Source organism: Tenrec ecaudatus, chromosome 6 (genome assembly GCF_050624435.1).
Source record: "Tenrec ecaudatus isolate mTenEca1 chromosome 6, mTenEca1.hap1, whole genome shotgun sequence".
Classification (NCBI taxonomy): Eukaryota; Metazoa; Chordata; class Mammalia; order Afrosoricida; family Tenrecidae; genus Tenrec; species Tenrec ecaudatus.
Window position 1 is genome coordinate 49,670,545 of NC_134535.1, and position 20,140 is coordinate 49,690,684.

A 20,140-nucleotide genomic window follows, 5' to 3' on the forward strand; every position below is an offset into this window, starting at 1 on the left:
CCGGTTGAAGTCTGGTCTCTTTCTCCCTCCCCTGTGGAGATATAAACAATACCCCCTCCCCTTGGGTGGGTTAGTGCCCTGCTCGCCTCCCAACCCATGTCTTTTTTCCTCTCTCTCTTTTCCACTCATATTTAGTTTAATTATTTTTTAAGATTAACATTTTGTAGGTTAAAAATGTGTGGACATTATGAATTTGGAAATATAGATTTTTTAAAGTCATGTTCTTTGGTGTATATATATTTTTTAATTTAAGTAATGCTGATACTATCTTTGCTTTTAATTGATGCTCTTACATAGGAACTTCCTCCATCGTGTCTTTAATCTTATTTCAATGATAGACTCTGCTTAACTGGCTTCCTTTTCATTTTGCAGGTTTTTGATTGGTCAGGGAGCACATGTAGGTGCTGTTAACAGTGAAGGAGACACACCTTTAGATATTGCAGAAGATGAGGCAATGGAAGAGCTACTTCAAAATGAAGTCAATCGACAAGGTAATGTGAAAGTATCCTAAAGGCAAAAGTGTTTAAAACAATAGGAAGAAAATAATTAGAATTTTTCAGCAGAAGTATGTTGAATTGAAGGCAGACCGTATGGATTGCATTTGAAGAATATGATTCTCAGCTATATAGTTTAATAGTTTTAAGTTGAAAGAAATATCATGAGCAGTAATATTGAACATAGCATGTGATAATAAGAACTTTTAGCTAGAAATAAAGCAGACAGAGACTGAAGTGCCCTGTGTGGATGTGGAACAAGTACAATGAAGGCTCCACAGAGGATGGGCCTTGAAACTTAATTCTGTGTGAGCTGAGGGCATGAGCCATCCAGGTTTGGGGGAGGGGAAATATTCCAGGTAGGGACAGAAACTCATGCACAGATGGAAGGTGCCTGGTTTGTGCAGGGAAGTGGTAAATGGACTAGTGTGACTAGACCTGGAGTAGCAAGAATAGGCTGGTAGGAAATGAGCTCACAGAGGTACAGGGGACTTGTATAAGGCCGGGCTTTAGTTTTTATTCTAATTAAAGTATTCTGAGTTACATAGTAAACTAGTGGATGGATTTAGGCAGAAGAATGCCATCTAAGTTAACTGGTAAGAAGGAGCCCTCTGGCTGTTGTGTCGTGAATAGAATATGTGAAAGCAAAGCAAAAGGAGTTAAGAGACAATTCCAGCTCTAAGGCAGGATTCAGTGGTTTGGGCCTGGATGGTAGCAGATAAGGTAATGAGTAGAAGTTGAAATTTCAGTATATTTGGGGGATTTGACTCCAAGGACTTGGCCAATAAAATCAGTGAATACTTTATGTGTAATAATCATTTAATCATAAATCTTTGAGGCAAGTAAAACCCAATTTTTCAAGTGAGGAAACAGATCAACTAGAACTTCAGAAATATAATAAATTGGCCCAAATGATGATTTTAGTCTTGGGGGAGTCAAAATTTAGACCCTGACAATGTGGCTCCAGAGGTCACACATGCAACCATTACATATCTGTCATTTGGACACGCTGTGGATGTGGGCAGGTTCTTTGCCTCCTTTCATTTCTCAGCCATTAAGTAAAGTTTACTATAATCCTGTCTCTTAAGGCTCTTGTGAGAATTGATAAAATGATGTATAGTATACAAGGGGTTACCCCCCCCAAAAAAATGTGATATGAAGGGTATAGTGCATTTGGAGTTCATTCCACCAGATAAGACTTTTTATTTCTACCAGGTAATCCTTTTTATTCCACCAGGTAATCAAGCTTTCTATTTTGAGGTTCTGAAAAGATTGAGTAACAGTGTGCAACCAAAAAAGGCTTGATTTTTGGCAGACTGGGGACTGTTTTTGCCCCCACAACAATGCCCCGGCTCACACAGCCATCTCCGTGTACCAATTTTTGGCAAAAAAAAAAAGAAACAGCATGCCTCTCTTGCCCAGACACCTTATTCACCTGACCTCACTCCATGAGACTTCTTTTTGTTTCCACGAATGAAAGGACAGGGACTTGAGGACCTAGAAGAGGCAAAGGGAATAAAAAGAGAGGAGGTGCTGTCAACCACATAAGTTTGAAAAATGTTTCCAAGAATGGGCTCGCAAATAAACAAATGTATTAAGTGTAATGGAGAGTACTTTGAAGGTGATAAGATTATTTTGTAATAAATAAATAAATGCCGTTTGGTGGGGGCTGGAGGATTCAGAGTGTTGGGAACTCCTTGTATACTGAGAATACAGGCATTTGTATGTTAGTGGATGACATCAGATTGATTCTTACTCATTACAGCCCTATGCACAACCGAATGAAACCCAGCTCAGTCCTGGGCCATCCTCACCATTATTGTTATATTCGACCCCATTGTTGCAGCCACTGCGTCACTCCATCTCTGTCGCCAGCACCATGATTCAAATGCATCTAATTTTGGTGGGGGATCTTCCTTTTACAGTGTCCAACTTTCACATGCTGTGAGGTGATTGAAAATACCATGGTTTGGGTCAGGTGCACCTTAATCCTCAAAGTAACATCTTTGCTCTTCTTTCTTTTTTTTTTTATTGAATACTTTGATTGAAGGCTCTTATATCTCGTATCACAATCCATCTATTCATCCATTGTGTCAAGGACATTTGCACATATGCTGCCATCATCATTTTCAAAGCGTTTATTTTATACTTGAGTCCTTGATATTAGCTCATTTTCCCCCTCCCTCCGGGCCCTCCCTCTCTAATGAACCCTTGATAAGTTATAGATTATTATTTTCATATCTTACATCATCTTCTGTCACCTTTCACTCACTTTTCTGTTGTTCATCCCCCTGGGAGGGGGTTATATGCCAATCCTGTGATCAATTCCCTCTTTCTTCCCCCCACCTTCCCCTTATCCTTCTGGTATCTCTATTCTCATTGTTGGTCCTGAGGGGTTTATCTATCCTGGATTTCCTGTGTTTCCAACTCTTATATGTATCCGTGTACATGCTCTGGTCTAGTCCAATTTGTAAGGTTGAATTGAGGTCATGATAGTGGCCGGGGGGGGGTGCGATTAAAGAACTAGAATAAAGTATGTTTCATCAGTGCTGTACTGCACCCTAACTGATTAGTCTCTTCCTTGTGACCCTTCTGTAAGAAGATGTCCAATTATGTACAGATGGGCTTTGGGTCTCCACTCCATGCACCACCCATCCACCTCATTCACATTGGTATGATTTTGTTTTGGGTCTTAGATGCCTGATACCTTATCCCATCGACACCTCATGATCACACCGGCTGGTGTGCTTCTTCCATGTGGGTTTTGTTGCTTCTCCGCTAGATACCCGCTTGTTTACCTTCAAGCCTTTAAGACCCCACATCCTTGCTTTTCAACAGTCTAAAAAGTTCTTCTTCAACAGAATTACCCAATGTAGTACATCATTTGATCTCTTGACTAATACTCCCTTGAGCATTGATTGTGGATCCAAACAAGGTGAAATCCTTGACAACTTAAATCTTTTCTGCAATCAGAAAATAGATCTCAAAAAAAAGAAAGAAAATAGATCTCTTAATTAATGTATAGTACAGTATGTTTGTTTATTCATTTGATTTTATTACCTAAACATGACATCATTTATTGCTATTGCTAGGTGTTATCAAATTATTTTTCATTCAATGACTCCATGTGACAGAGTACTCCATGTGACTAGATTAATAACTAATTTTTCTAAAAAACAGATCATCTGGGTCTTTCATGAACATCAGAATGGAATTGAACCACAGTCTCTCTTGGTTAGTAACTAATCATCTGACCATTGCACCACCAGGACTACTTTTATGAACTCTAATTTTAAAATTGAAAGAAACTTTAAAAGGTTATCGTGTTTGAGCACAACTTGGAAGAGGGTAATCACTTCGTAAATCCAGCAAAAAGTCACTTTGCCGAGATGATCTCAACTAATAGTAGCCCAAGAGGACAGAGTGGATGCGATTCCGTGAGTGTGAACCCTAGCAGATTCACACTGCCGCGCCTCCTATGGGACAGCAGGAGCGCTCAGCACCGCCTTTCGTTTAGTAGCTGAGCACTTCACCCACGTCACTCTCTTAGATCTAGTCATTCTGGCTTATGTCAACCCTGTAGAATGAATCTATAAGTAGAACAACAACTTTAGTTCATAGTCAGAGGAAATATACAATAATAAAGTCACAAGGTGATAATGACACTGGTGATAAAGTAATGAAAATATACAAAGTGTGAAAGACAGTAACAGAATAAAGCATAAGAAAATAAAATGAATTCATCCAAGATAGATCATTTAGTAAATGGGTTGTAGTCACAGAATTTTCATTTCATTTGTTTAATAACATTAGAAGCTATCTTATAGAAGATGTCCTGATTTGGTTTACTCTTCTGTTATCTAAGGAAGGAAATAGCTTGATACATTAGAGATATGGTAACATTTATATTAGTAATTGTTACATAAGAGTATAGAATTGAATTTTATAGTCTGAAACCAGTTCTCAGACTTTCTTGGACTCCCACCCCTTCTCAGGAAAAGACCCTCAGCACCCCCCACGCAATTAGAAACTTTCCTACAACCCAGGAAAAAACGTAGGCATCAGCTACATTTTGCAGCCCACCTGGATCATTCCAGCAGCCCCCAGAGGGTGGTGTCACCCAATTTGGAAACCACTGGTCCATGTGAAATTTTTAGTTTGCTTTCAAATGTAATAAGTAAAATCTCTAACTTGAAAATGACTTTATATGTATTTTGTTTTTAATTATGGACTAACGACCTTCATAACGCTAAAGTTCCATTTATATCTTAAGAATAAACAGTAATTTACATAAGTAGGTAAGAAAACAATACAGTTCAGGTGAGCGATAATAGCACGGAAACATGGTGCTTTGCAGCACTTTTGTGAAAATCTGGATATTTTAAACAGTGGTAGAGGAGAAAGACTAGAGATGAGGTTAAAAAGCACATTGACACCAAATCATAAAACACTTTGTCTGCTAAAGAGTTTGAGCTTTGTATTACATGTCAACAACTATTGTAATATTTTTATGTAGAAAAGAGAGATAATCAGATATTTAATACCAAAATGACCAGTCTCAATCTTGTTTCTGTTCTCTAGGATTGACTACTTGATACCTGCAGTAAGATGCCTATTGAGATCAGTTACAACTTAGAGGACCCTGTTTATAGCAGAACAAACACTGCCCGATACTGCACCATCCTGACAGTTACTTTGTTTGCGCTTCGTGCTGCAGCACTGGCCGCCTGAGGGTGTCCTCTTCTTCAGTGACCCTCCACCAGGCATGAGCTTATTTTCTAGAGACTGCCTCTCTTAAGAGCAAGTCCAAAGTATGTAAGACAAAGTCTTAACCATCCTTGCTTCTAAGGAGCATTCTAGGTGTACTTCCTTTGAGATCTATGTTTGTTCTTCTGACAGTCCATTGTAATCCAATATTCTTCACCAGCACCATAATTCAGATGTATAATTAAATTTATCTTCCTCATTCATTGTCCAGCTTCCAAATGCATGAGGAGATTGAAAATACCATGAAGTGGGTCGGGCACACATTAGTTCTCAAAGTGATATATTTGCTCTTAAACACTTTAAGAAGATTTGCCCAACAAAATCCAGTGCACACTAAGAATACCAAACTTGACATTTCTGAAATTGAATTGCCATCTAAGCTTTCCAATTGATTAGCCTAATTTTTTAGTCAGCCTTGCTTTCTTGTTTCCTCCATCACCAGACCAACAGCAAATTTTATTGATGTGCTTTGCAGAATCCAGTGTCCAACAGTTTACGACCTTCACTGCTACTGCTCTAGGCCAAGTTACCATTGTTTCCCCCTCTGCATTGTTGCATTCGCCTCCAAATTGATATCTCTATTACTCATCACCAGTTTTTGTGTGCTCTTGAATTGATTCAGATCATCTCAGCCTTCTCAAGGCCTTCCAGTGTCTTTCTCTTCTTTGCCATTCATTCTATAGACACCCTGCCTTTTAAATACAGAGACCAATGACAGACAGACTCCCACTTTCAGAGCCTACCAGCACTTCCCTCTACCCAGAATGTTCTGCCAGACAATAGCATCTCTCTCTCTCATTTCCTTTGTTTCTCTGCTGTAATGCCATCGTATCAATGAATCTATTCTTTTACAAACCTATATAAAATAACCCCTTCTTACTATGCTCTGCTTTTTCCCTGCTTTATTTTCCTTCTCAGAAAAAGACCGTGTAATAAACTCACTTGTACATACAGACCTCCTAATAGAGCACTTCACATACTGGAGGGCACTCAGTAGATCCTAAATAATCATTAGGTACTGTCGATTTGGTTCCAAATCATAGTGGCCCTGTGTATGTCCGAGAAAGATCTGTGTGTGATTCTGTGCTATCCTCCCGTTTGTTCTTATGTCTGAGCCCATAAAAGCTACCGTTCCATCCACCTTGTTGAGGGTCCTGCGCCTTTTCACTGCCCTTCTAACTTACCAGTCACGTCTTCAACCACTGACTGGTCTCTCCTGATAACACAGACCAAGTACACGAAGTCAGGTTTCGTCATCTTTTCTAAAAAACATTTTGGCCTTAACTTCTTCCAAGACATATTTGTTCATTCTTTTAGGAGTCAATGCTATTTTTCAGTATTGCCCAACTTTCACATGCGAGACATTTGAAAATACCATGATTTAGATCACGCATACCCTAGTCCTTAGAGTAAAATCTTGCTCTTCAGTACTTTAAAGAAGTCTTAGACAGCAGATTTACCCAATGCAATGCTTCCTTTGTTTTCCTTAGTGCTGCTTCCCGGACCGTTGGTGTGACTTTTAGCAGACAGACTGAGACTCTTATCTACTGCTCTTTATTTTTTAGTAAATATGTAGTGAACTTTTTTGCTTTATATCCAGGGTTAATCTGCCAGAGAGTAGAGTTAGAAGATAAAAAAAGCATTGATTTTACCTTTGAAAAGTGTACAGTTCCTGTGGTAGGAAGAGTGCAATGTGTTGTACACTATTTAGATTAAACTAATTCAGGAAGAATTATATTTTCCATTTTAATTTTTCCAAAGATGTCAAGCTATTAACAAAAATAGGAAATATTCAACTTTTTACAAGTACCTCATGTTTTTAACAATATGGTTCCACTTTTAAATTTCAGTAAGCTTGAGATGTTTTGGATAATTTTATTTCTCAGCATAACAAGAACAATTATTTTATCAGGGGTTGACATAGAAGCAGCTCGAAAGGAAGAAGAACGGATAATGCTTAGAGATGCAAGACAGTGGTTAAACAGTGGCCATATCAATGACGTCCGACATGCCAAGTCTGGAGGCACGGCTCTTCATGTAGCAGCTGCTAAAGGCTATACAGAGGTCTTAAAGTAAGTGAGTCGTTTTTTACTTTGACTTGCTTTCATTGCTTTACTGTTCCTTTTCTTCAGATTCCTGCAAAGATTATTTTGAAACAACTTATAAAAGGGATACTTGATGTCCACTGAACTTTAGGATAATAAATGAGTGTACTCCATCTAGGGTACCCAGGAATCTAGGGATATTGGCATAATATTAAACATCGAGCCATGGCAACTTGGATACATAGGGCCATATATTGATCTTCAAATTACATTGGAAAAATTAGACCCCTAGCAAAATGTAGCACACCCTTTATATTTCATTCTGCTTGAGCTTGTAGTACAAACTTGTACTTATTCTTCTCATTAGTGAAAATAGTTAAGTGAGTCACCTACTCCCAAGTTTCCTACTCTTTCCTCCCTCTCACTCTCTTTAGTAACTTGAGAATTTAAATTATTTTTCCTTGTTTTTGCTCTAAAAAGAGCCCTGGTGGTATAATGGGCTCTGCATTGTGCTGCTAATCACAAGGTCAGCAGTTCAAAACCAACCACAAGTCACTCTGCAGGGGAAAGATAAGGCGTTCTGCTTCCATAAAAAAGTTACAGTTGTGGAAATCCACAAAGGTAGTTCTACCCTGTCCAGTAGGGTCAAGTGAAAGTCAAAATTGACTTGCTTATGTGAAATTTGGTCCTAACTCTAATCCAAAATCTTTCAAAATGAACTTAGTGATTTACCAAACAAAAAATTGAAAACACCAAAGTGCTGCACATGGGAACATAAGTATATTTATTTAAATATTTGTTTACATAAGCATGTATTTAGTTGTAAAATTGGTTTCTGAACTTCTTACCCATGCTCACTGTAATTAGGTTATATCAGCATTTATGATCCTTTATTAAGTTCTCATTAGTTTTTAGGATAAATTTCAAACTAATTATGAAAGACTCTTCATCATCTGCCCACTATTGGCCCACCTTGACCCCTCAGGCATACATTATTTCAACGGTACATACCTGCTTTAAATTCTCGATCACAGCATCTTCATGGACGCTGTTTGTTTATCTAGATAACCTCTCGTCCACTGACAAACTTCCTTTGATTCTTTGATTCAGTTCAGGGCACTCAAGCATCTTAGAAAAATGTTCTAATTCATTTATGAAAAATGTAATAAAGCTACAAAAAAGTAAGAATATGGTTATCTGAAGGAAAGGGAAACTGGTTTGACTAAAGGTTTGTTGTGGAATAGTGATTTTCCAATATACTTTTATTTGTTGTTATTTAAAAATCCATTATATATTATGAAAATTAATTTTAAGATATTAAATAAAAGATAACTAAGAAATCCAGCTCAAATGTAATTTTCTCCTCATTTATGTTCTCTCTCTCACACACACACACACACACACACACACACACACACACACACACACACCTTCAGCCTGATTTTGATGCCTTTCAGTTCTCTATTCCCATTGCATCTTACACATCTTCATCACAAAACCTTTCAGGGAGAGTAGCTTTTTGGTTGGTTTGCTTTACTTTTGTGTTCACTTGGAAGCTACTTGAATGTAAGTTCTGTGTTTGTTTGGGGGGTGTTGGTTGGTTTGGTTTTTTTTTTAAGTTCTCTATGTTATGTGGCATAAAGACAGAGCTAGACACTTAGTGAAATAACTGAGCCTATCTTTCTGACTATCTTCTCTGTCTATGCCACTCCCAAATGCTTACAACTTTATGTTGCTCAGGATACTTAATATTATGATAGTTTGTATTTCCTAATGGGAAGGTATCTTTTGATTATCTTAAATTCAAGTATTTTTTCTGCCTCTTTAACCTCCCTGGCGGTCTAATTATGTCAGTAATTTTGTACGCAAAGCAGTACATTGTTTTACATAAAATTTGTTGTTTTATATTATAGGCCTGTAATTCTTAAGAAATTACTCGTTTTAATCTCTCTAGTAGACATTCCAGGTATGATAAACTTTAATACACAGTTAACATTTACCCTGAGCCACACTCGGGATTACCGCCAGGGAGGTTAATAATGTTTATGGTGAATCTCTAGACTTATATCTATTACCTTGTTCCTTAGATTACTGGCTTTGAAATGGTCTTTAAGCAAATGAATGACAAGCGGGTGCCATAAAAATCATATGGAACACTCATTAAAAATACAGATACACAGTCCCTTTCATTTACGTAGTTTTAACAAGTTCTTCTGATTATTTTGTTAAGGAGTCAGGAATGAGAACTGCTGCTGCCTTAGTATTGTTAGATGCAGGGGACCAGTTCTTAGCACATAAACAAATGAAGAGTTATACCTTAGCTATCACTACCACCTCCTGTAGGTAAAAAGAAGGCCTCTGCAAGTTCAACATCTTGGAAAGTAAGGTAAAGGTCAATAAAATTTCATAAATTGTAAACTAGTGTTCGCCTGTGTGTGTGGGGCTGTGCTACGTGCAGTTTATAGACTCTTTCTTTTCTCTTTGTGAGCTTGGTTTTCTAAGGAAATAAAGATGGATGCCAGGATACAACTGGAAGGGCTTACTAACAATCTATGCAACTCTGCATTGTGTTTACGAAATACTCCTATTCTCTAGCTTTGTTGATTATTAGAATATCTGCTTTCTACTGCTGCAGAAAAATACACAGAATCTCTTGGATTATTTGTTTTGCCTGGATTTGTTCCTAACCGTTAGATTGTCATTTTCCTGTGAAGATTCCTCATGGTAGATCGAAACTCAAGCCAGTGCTTCAACTGCATGTCAACAAAAACACTGCAAAATAAACTTGTTGGGTTCCAGGATATTTGTAGAACACATTTAGCCTGAAATGATAGCCTTGTTTATACGACTTATACCATGTGGCTACCTTAAATATGGCTCCTATAATAAGTCAGTTTTAAGTCCAGATTGATCCAATAGCTTCTAGTCTCACATTGAAACATTTTAGACTTTCTCTGTGAACATTTTAACTAAAATCATATTAACAAGGATTAATTAGTGCCACAAAGAACCATAAGACTTACCATCACTAGAACTTACTTGAAGCTGAATGCATTATTTTGGCGTTGACTCCATTGCTTCCCCCAGGGTTTTCTGAGAAGTACTTCTATTTGCTCTGCTGAAATGTTGAGGAGATGGAAGATTTGAATTCATAAAAGAACAAATGTTGCAAAGTTTGATTAACTTGCATGGTATAAAGCTGCTGATTATGCGTGGTCATTTCTTGATTTTAATTATCTAATTCCCTGTAATTTCTCCAGACTTTTGCTACAGGCAGGCTATGATGTTAATATTAAAGATTATGATGGCTGGACACCTCTTCATGCAGCAGCCCATTGGGGTAAAGAAGAAGCCTGTCGGATTTTAGTGGACAATCTGTGTGATATGGAGATGGTCAACAAAGTGGTAGGATTTTACACATTTTAAATATTTTAACTTTTAAATGTAGTTTTAGCCTCAAATGTTATAGCAATATAAACCATACAATGTTATAGTTTCCTAACTATAAAATATTTCCAGTCATTTTATTATTAATGGTGTGGTTTTAGCTACCATTTGAAGTTGTGTTGGCCTTTTAATTAAAAAGATATATTATTATGAACACAGAGGCACTTCTGTTACTTCAGTTAGTGTATTCTTTGTTCATAAGTTAGGAAATTCTTGCATTTCTATAAGTGGTATTTGCCATCGCTGCATTTGTGAGTTAGAGCATATTTTGAAGGTAGTTCAGTTTCTTAAGCAGCATGTGTAATGGCTTCTTATGACAGATAAGATACAAGTCACAGTTTTAGGTCAGATTAAACTATAAAGATTTGACATCAATCTTCTTAGTTTTACAAATGAGAAAACCGTGAGGCAAACGATTAGTATCACTCAGGTAGAATGAAAGGGTACTGGTAGCTCAGAATTCTCTCCTTGCATGCTTGGGACCCCAGGTTCAATTTCTGACTAGTACACCCTTAAGGATAGCTGCTAGTCATCTGCCAGTGGAGGCCTACATGTTATTAAGATGTTTAGCAAATTTCACTGAACTTCTAGACTAAAATGAACTAGGAAGCAAGGCTTGGTGATCTACTTGCTGAATACATCAGTGGTTTGATCCCTTGTGTATAGGATTGCCATGAATCACAGAGACTGAGTCTGTGGCAGCTAAGAGCTACAGGTTAGAAAGAGGCAGGGAGGGAGGGCGGGAATGTCACACAGGTTGTTTTTTGTTGGTGGTTAAATAAATTCATGAAACTATTTAGGGGTATTAAGTTCCTTATTAGAGTTTTTCTCCTCTCCTTCCTTTCAGATAGCATCAGTCAGTTATCTGAGTCATCAGTATTCTTGCTAGTCACCTCCCACTCCCTGATCGTAGATGACAAGCTATAAGCATCCTAACATGTGCTGACTCTAGTGAGCAAGATGAAGTGTAGTAGTGGAGTCTTGAAAGGTAGCGAGCAGAGCAGCCATCTAAGACACCATTATTTGTCTCTCCTCATCCTGAGGAGAGAGAGTGAAGATCACAGATGTAGTAGTCCAAAGGATGACTGGACTGCAAGAACCACAGCCTCCATTTTTCTGGCAGGAAAACTAAATGGTGTCCAGCTATACAGACCACCCACTCTGATAGAACCACAGACGGTCCTGGGTAGAATGAGCGAAAAATGTAGAACAAAACTGAAAATCATAACAAGGACCAAGCTTTACTGCTCTGATAGAGACTAGTGGTACCCACTCCACCCCCAAAATGTGGGGCTCTTAGTCCCCATTTAAAACTGGAACCGAACCCAATCCTGGAATTCACCTTGTAGCCAAGCAACAGACCGAGTGAACAACGTAATACTAAACCACACAAGAGCAAAAGGACAGCACTTGCCCAAAAACAAATCTCAGAAGACAAGAAGAGGTGACAAGGAAGGTCAAACAAGAAATGGGGAGCCTGGGAAGCAAATGGGAAGAATTACAACTAGTGTTATAAACAAACTGAAACTATCATTTTAAAAAAAGAATGCTTCTCATTTGTTCAGCTTATGTGTGAAGACTTAGGCATAGGAGAAGAATCTAAGCAATCTTATTGGAGAGCTTGAAACATGTCTCCTGTAGTAAGCGGAATAACTCCGAACTCTGCCCAGAATTCCTCTTGTAATAACCATGCTAGAGGAGAGTGTAGTCAATTACTTAGCAGAGTTTCTAAAGTAGTCTCACTTTAATTTAAATAAGTCGGTCTGATTCTATTATGTCCATTAATTTGGCTTGGTACCTGGCATTGGTTGCTCTGGTAACTTAATTTCTAATTGCATAGCTGCAAAAAGATCTTCAATTTGATGTGCCATATGCCTAGGATTCGCTTGATGACAATAGTGAGGTTTATGACCTCTCACTGATGTCAGGAAGATAAGTCCTCTGGGCGCCTATTTCTGGGATTCAGCCCTATATATGTATGTACTTTATTAACTGATTCATTAATGCATTTTATGAGAGATATGTACAGGCAAGAAAATAATTATAACTTCAAAAAGGCCAATAAAAATAAACAAAAAACATAGTAAACAAGATTAAAAATGTTTGAGAATGATCCATCTTTAAATGTAGGGTCATACTTATGTATAACAAACCTTGATGTAAATTTTTAGACAAATGGAAAATAAGTTGCTTTCTCAATTTTTTTATTACAAGTTTCTGTTTTGTAGTCAACTTGAAAAATATTTCTCCTTTATCTGTGTTCAAATTCACCCTGCATTTGAGATTTTTCTAAATAAATTAATTGACACCTGAATTACCACCCAGTACCTTTAGCTTGCAATCCTTTGCTCTCACTTAAACCATACCCATAAACACTTTTTTTCCATTTACATGATTCATTTCATGATAAAGACCTGCAGATAGGGGTCAAGACTTTGGACTTAACATTAGGAGGAGCCAGTCCCTGGAGAAGGATATCGCGCTTAACAAAGTGGAATGTCAGCTGAAAGAGGAAGCTCCAGAGAAAGACTAATTGACAACAGCAGTGATTGTAAGGATGGTTCAGAAATGGACACAGTTTTGTTCTGTTATACATAGGGTTGTATTGTCCTAACTCGATTTTTCTCTTACATCTAAGTTCTATCCAGTTCAATGGCTACACAGAACTCAAACATAATTCATGATTAAAGGGTTTTTATAAGAAGTTAACAGGTTACTATGAAAAAATACTCGGGATAGAATTTTTCATCAGGACAAGTTAGAAAGATCTCTCAAGGCTGCCAATAGATGGTCAAAGGTGTACTACCCAGTTGTAAACCTGAACCTGAAAGCATTCAGCTCAAGTTCTGTAGGTCAGGAAATCCAGCTTTCTGAATTACATACCCAGAGACACCCCACTCCAGGAAGCCTCAGCCCAAAGGCACTCTGCTCCCCTTCCCTGGGTCAGCAAGCCCAGCTCCCCCAGTCAAGTATCCAGAGACACCCCACTCCAGGAAATCTCAGCCCAAAGGCACTCTGCTCCCCTTCCCTGGGTCAGCAAGCCCAGCTCCCCCAGTCAAGTATCCAGAGACACCCCACTCCAGGAAACCTCAGCCCAAAGGCACTCTGCTCCCCTTCCCTGGGTCAGCAAGCCCAGCTCCCCCAGTCAAGTATCCAGAGACACTCCACTCCACAAGCTAGCATCCTGCTCCAAAGCCCTCGGCTTTACTTGCTCCATTGGCTGGGAAGACTACCCCTCTGTTACATATTCTGGTTCCTGGCTCTGCCACTCCTCTGATGACACAGCTGTGTTCTGGATCCAGGAGGTTTGCTCTGCAGGGATCATGAGTCCAGAAGATGTACTCTTCTCCTGACTCAGGCTGGTAATGAGATTCCTCCTCCTGTTTCTCAGAGGGCTCATTGTATATGCAGGAGGCTGGCACTCCAGGGAAGCCTGTTCACAAGTACTCACAGGTGAATCCTAGCAATATCGTCCCCTAGCTTCCCATGCAGTAAAATGTCGTTTGGTATGAGTTGAGAGACTTTGGCTAGAAGAGCCATATTAAATAATTTATTGCCCTGAAGGGTCACTATGACCAGGTGGCATCTACCAACAGCAACAACATAAAGTTGTTAACTGAATTTTGAAGATTGGAACATGATTAGGGAATTTCAGTAATTTTTTTCTAAATGTTCTTTTGAATTCTAATTTCTCCTGCAACCTTTTCTTAGTTTTTGTTTTCTCTCTCTTTTTTGTCCTACAGATATTAAATCTTGAGTTGTAAAAATATGCTTTTAAATATTATAAATGTTATTTCTTCCTCTCAAAAGATCCTAGTGACATCTCTTTGTCATGTGAAACTACTTGTATAGTGATCTACAGGCTTTCATGTTATAGTTGTACCCTATTATTTTTTTAACTTCTTTAGTAATGAAGAAGAAAACAACAGGACCAACGGTCCTGGAGGGACATGAGAGCGTGGGAGGTAGGGAAGGGAGGAGGTGTCGCCCAACACAGGGACAAGGGAACGGCGAATGGTTCAAAACCAGAGGAGGGAGGGGAGGGGAGGACTGGCAGGGAGTGACCAAGAGCAAGGTAACTGAGAGGAACTACTGAATCCAGAATGAAGGCTAAACATGGTAATGGGTCGGGAGGAAAGCGAAAGGAAATAGAGGAAAGGAGTAGGAGGCAAAGTGCATACAGAGAAGCCTAAATACAGACATGTACATATGTAAATATATTTATGATTATGGGGGCAATAGATTTATATGCATATATTTATAGGTTCAGTAGTAGGGTAGCAGATGGACATTGGGCCTCCTCATGCATAATCTCCCAATACAATAGCACCTCGCCCTGCTAAGCAGCCATTGCAGGATACCCATCTTCCCGACATGATCACTGAAGACAGCCGTGTGTGTAAGCAAATGTGGTGAAGAAAGCTGATGGTGCCTGGCTATCAAAAAAAGATATAGCGTCTGGGGTCTTAAAGGCTTGAAGGCAAATAAGCGGCCATCTAGCTCAGAAGCAACAAAGCCCACAGAGAAGAAGCACACGGCCTAAGCGAATACAAGGTGTTGAATGGACCATGTAGCAGATACAAAGGAACAAAAACAATCATTGTGTGATCACCTTCCTCACATAATGGCTGAAGACGAAAGTGTGCATAAGCAAGTGTGGTGAAGAAGGCGGATGGTGCCCGGCTACTGAGAGATATAGCGTCTGGGGACTTAAAGGCTTGAAAGCAAACAAGCGGCCATCTAGCCCAGAAGCAACCGAGCCCACACGGAAGCAGCACACCAACATAGGTGACCATGAAGGACAGAGGAGACCAGGTCTCCAACTTCAAAGGTGGGGTGGTGGTGAGAATCACATCACCGTGAAAGAGGGGGAGTGCATGATGGGGACCCAATGCCCACCTGTAGACAGCTGGACACCCCTTCCAGAGGGGTAGTGAGGAGGAGATGGGCCACTCAGGGTTCAGTGTAGCAACAATGAAACTCAAAACCTTCCTCTAGTTCCTGAACGCTTCCTCCCCTCCCAATCATCATGACCCCAATCCTACCTTGCCTTGCGGACCTGGTTATACAGAGGATGTACAGCGGTGCAGTGGGGATCTGGAGGCACAGTGAATCTAGGACAGACGAACCCCTCAACACCAGCGGTGGGAGTGGCGACACCAGGAGGGAAGGGCATGTAGAAAGGGAGAACCGATCTCGGAGATCTATGTGTAACCTCCTCTCTGGGAGATTGGCAAGGGGGAGGCGGGTGAGGGGAAACGCCGGGGAGTGTAAGATAAGATATAATAATTATTTATAAACTATCAAGGGACCAGGGGTGGGATCGGGGAGGGAGGGGGATGGGGGGAAAAAAGGGAAACCGAGCTGATTCCAGGAACCCAAGTGGAAGGTGAATTATGAGAGTGACAAGTGCAACGAATGTATAAGGGTGCTTTGCTCAGTTGATGTATGTACAGATTGTGATAAGAGCCTTATGAGCCCCAATGAAAAGATTTTTTTTAAATGTTCTATTTTTATAAGGTTTTCTCTTAATTTTAATATCATAGTATTTTATCTATATTTGTTAGGATTTATCTTCTGTTCTGTTTTTATTGTTAGTGATTATGAATTTATTTGATGATATAACTAACTAAAGTTCTTTTAAAATTAGTTTTAAAAAGTAAGATACTATACCAAAGGCTCAAGTAGAAAGCATATGTTTTGAGAATGATGAGGGAAACAAAGTACAAAAGTGCTTGAAACAATGGATACATGTATGGATTGTGATAAGAGTTGTATGAGCCCCAATAAAATTATTTTTTAAGTACAAATGTGCTTTACACAATTGATATATGTATGGATTGTGATGAGTTGTATGAGAGAGCCCCTAATTAAATGATTTTTTTAAGTAAGATACTATCAGTTAAGAGCATAATTGGGGGGGGTATGATTTAGAAAATAACAATCCACATCACAGAACATTCTAAAATCTACAAAGTAGGGGAAATTATTCTAAAATATTTAGTGATTTTTCGTCTCATTTTTTAACTTACTAACAAGCTGTAAAGCAGTACACTACCACCCGTCCTTTAAGGGGCGCTGGACTCACCCAGCGGGAGCTGCAAAAGTAGATAGATACCTACACACATTACCCTGGATGTGGGCTATCGGACATAAGTTTTCATTGCCAGCCCAGTACAGTCATTTTGGGGGTTTTTCTTGAAAATGGGACTATCATTTTAATTATAACCATTGTGATACAGATTTTAAATAGGAAAGTGTTGTTATTTTCTTAATTTACTATAAGAATGTTACTAGAATGTACCCAAATATCACCCATATTAAGTAGGATGCCTTTATAGTTGAAATTTTCTCTAACTCATTATTATGATTAGCAGGAAATTTTGAATCACCTGTTAGTATAAAGAGTTAAATGAATAACAAAGTTGTTTCTGTTATTACAAATGCAAAGAATTTTGTTTCTGATTCTATGTGAGGTTATTCTTATTTTCTTGAAAAGACAAAATGACGTACAAATGCAATGGAGACCAAAATCTAGTTCACTTTCCCATAGCTGTCTGCATGGCCTTAGCTTAACATGGCATCAGAGCCTCAGTTTCCTCATCTTGACAATAGAAATCATAATACAAGGGGTACCCAAAAGAACCCCGGAATTATTTTTTTCAGAACTATGTATTTAAATAGTTCAAAGTCCTCTATATACACTTAATACATTTGTCAAATCTGTGATTCCATTCTTGGAAACGTTTTCCAACTCATCAGTTTGGGTGGCTGACAACACCTCTCGTTTTTTTCCTTCACCTTTTCTAAGTCATCAAGTTGCTGTCCTTTCATGTCCCTCTTTATTCTTGGAAGCAAAAAGAAGTCGCACTGAGTGAGGTCAGATGAGTAAGGTGCATGGGGAAAGAAAGGCATGCTATTTTTTATTTCTAACCAAAACTGGCATGTGGAGGTGGCTGCGTGAGCAGGTGCATTGTCATGTTGGCAAAATTAGTCCCTCATCTGCCATAAACCAGACCTTTTGGTTGCACATTGTTGCACAGTCTTTTCAGAACCTTTAAATAGAAAGCTTGGTTAACAGTCTGACCTGGTGGACGAATGCACTGAGTCAGTATTTTCGTCTGTTGCGTAGCCGGATGCAGTTCTCTTAAGCGGCCATCCCAAAAAACTAGATTTGAGTCAAACTGCTGTTACAAAAAAATTCACCTTTACCAGAGAACCTTCCCAGGCAACAGCACTGGTTACACTAACTCAGAGGGAATTAGTTGATTGATGCTCACCTGGCAGGGGTGTAGGGATTGCATACTATGAAAGCTCCACCTATCAGAGCTCTTTTTTTTTTTCTTTCTGTTTTTTTTTTTGGGGGGGGGGTTACCCCTTGTAGTAAGTACTTTGTTGATGGTTGTGAATTTTAAGGGAGAGATCATATCAGCATAAGCATTTCACTTAGGAAATGTAAGAAAAGAAGAATGAAAAGGCTCTGAAGTTAGCCTCTGTTCTGACTCTAGTAAAATGACCAGAAATGTTCCTTTGAGTAGAGTAGTCTTTTGTCACTTTTTAACATAGTTTGTCGAAGTTTCTTACTTCTCTCCTACCCCAGTAGTGTGCCTTCTCCATCATTTCCAGACTGCCTTCAATGGCTGTGCTTTCTGCCACATAGTGTTTGTATCCAATTAATGAAGCACAATAGCCTGATGGTGATTATGATTTAATTCATGTTCATAATTTTAAATTATTAACGTCATAATTGTGCTAAAATATTTAAGAGCGTAGTTAAATTATTGAATTAAGTGGATTGGTGTGATTTCCTTTTTAATTAGACATTTTCTGTTTATATTTTACTCTAGTTTTTATCCCCTATCAGCTGCTGTTTACAAAGTAGACTCATTTATCAAGAGAGAAAGTGAGGGGAAAAAACTTAAAGTTATTAAAATAACTCCACTACATTTAACTCCTCTTAAATTTTACTGAAAATCCAAAACAAATTTCAAGGTAGAATAATTCACTCGTGAGAGGGGTTGACAAATTTTTAAAATAATATTTAAAGTCAGTGAGTTCCATGTTTCTGCATAAAGCATGACCTTGAACACGATTTACTTGTAAATTGCTCTCTAACGTTGTAGAGGTGATTTTCACAGTGGATAAAAGCTACCTGAAATTAACATGTAATGCTAATCTAACGGACAGTTAAAATGTTAAGCCAAACTTTTTATTTGTGAACAGTTCATTCTTCAGAAATTTAATCCTTGCCTTCTATTACTCAAGGGTAAGATTTTAAAAGTTCATTAAAGTTATAGACATTTTCTTTTGGACTGAGTTGGGATGGATAGACTTGCCTGGTAAATTATCAAGGGAAAATCGGCTTGGGTGTTGATTGGGTAGCTTATACGGCTGCTTCTTAGGCAGTGGCTTATACAGTACTAGGACTCCCAGAGATACCAATCCTTGCATGTTCAAGTTCCTTATATAAAATAGGTTTATTATTTGCATGTATGCCATACATCCTTCCATATACTTTAAATCATCTCTAGATTACTTAATACCTAAAAATTAAATAATTCACAAATAGCACTCTATGCTTCTTCTTACCTTGAGGGATTGCCGTGCCCCAACATTCCTCCACTCATATTTTCAGTTCCATGGTTAGGTAGATGTGTGCATGTGGATCCCTCAGATAAAGTGATTGGAATCGTAGCTTTCATAAAAGTAGATGTCCATATACTATGTTGGAGTAGAATTGAGAATTCTAGTATTGTTTATTTTTACATGGAATAATGAGTGTGTGTGCCCGTTGTAGAATTCTCTCCTTATATTCAGCAGACTCAAGTTCAATTCCTGGTCAGTGCTTCTTAAATACAATTACCACCCACATCTGTCATTGGAGGCTTATGTGTTGCTAAGGTGGTGAACAGGTTTCAGTGAAAGTTCAGGAATAAAACAGACTAGGAAGAAATACAGGTGATTTAATTCCAAAAATTAGCCAGTGAAAACCCTGTTGTACATAGAGTTGCCATGAGTCAGTGACTGACTAACAATAACTACCAGTCTACAAAAGTAGTGTTATGAAAGAAACTGAACTTCCTTTAGGGTGATTTATTTTCTAGATGAGAAAGCATTTTCCTGAAGAAAATCATCATCCCAGTCAGGATACAGAAGAGAGTATATTTTAAATAATGAACTTTTTACATTCTGGAATCTTGGAGCAGTTGTTTCAGTTATAATGTCTACTACCAGCGGTGGGTGGGGGGGCGGGGATTCATCACTATATATAATTATTAATAGGATACTATGTGGTTTAAATCCAGGAAAGGTGTGTGTCACACTTACCACCTTACACAACACTGCTTCAGTTTGTATGTTGACCAACTAATCCAAGAAGCTGGGCTG

The 20,140-nt window shown here is 38.6% G+C and overlaps 1 protein-coding gene across 3 annotated transcripts in view; it reads left to right on the forward strand.

Annotated features, from left to right (window-relative positions):
• PPP1R12A (protein phosphatase 1 regulatory subunit 12A) overlaps window positions 1-20,140 on the forward strand; it is a 159,886-nt gene that overhangs the window by 86,981 nt on the left and 52,765 nt on the right. For all 3 annotated transcript variants that reach the window (XM_075551229.1, XM_075551230.1, XM_075551231.1), the window contains exons 3-5: window positions 373-491; window positions 7,174-7,333; window positions 10,567-10,711. In XM_075551229.1, coding sequence (XP_075407344.1) covers window positions 373-491; window positions 7,174-7,333; window positions 10,567-10,711 — 424 coding nt within the window. The remainder of the gene's footprint in view (window positions 1-372; window positions 492-7,173; window positions 7,334-10,566; window positions 10,712-20,140) is intronic.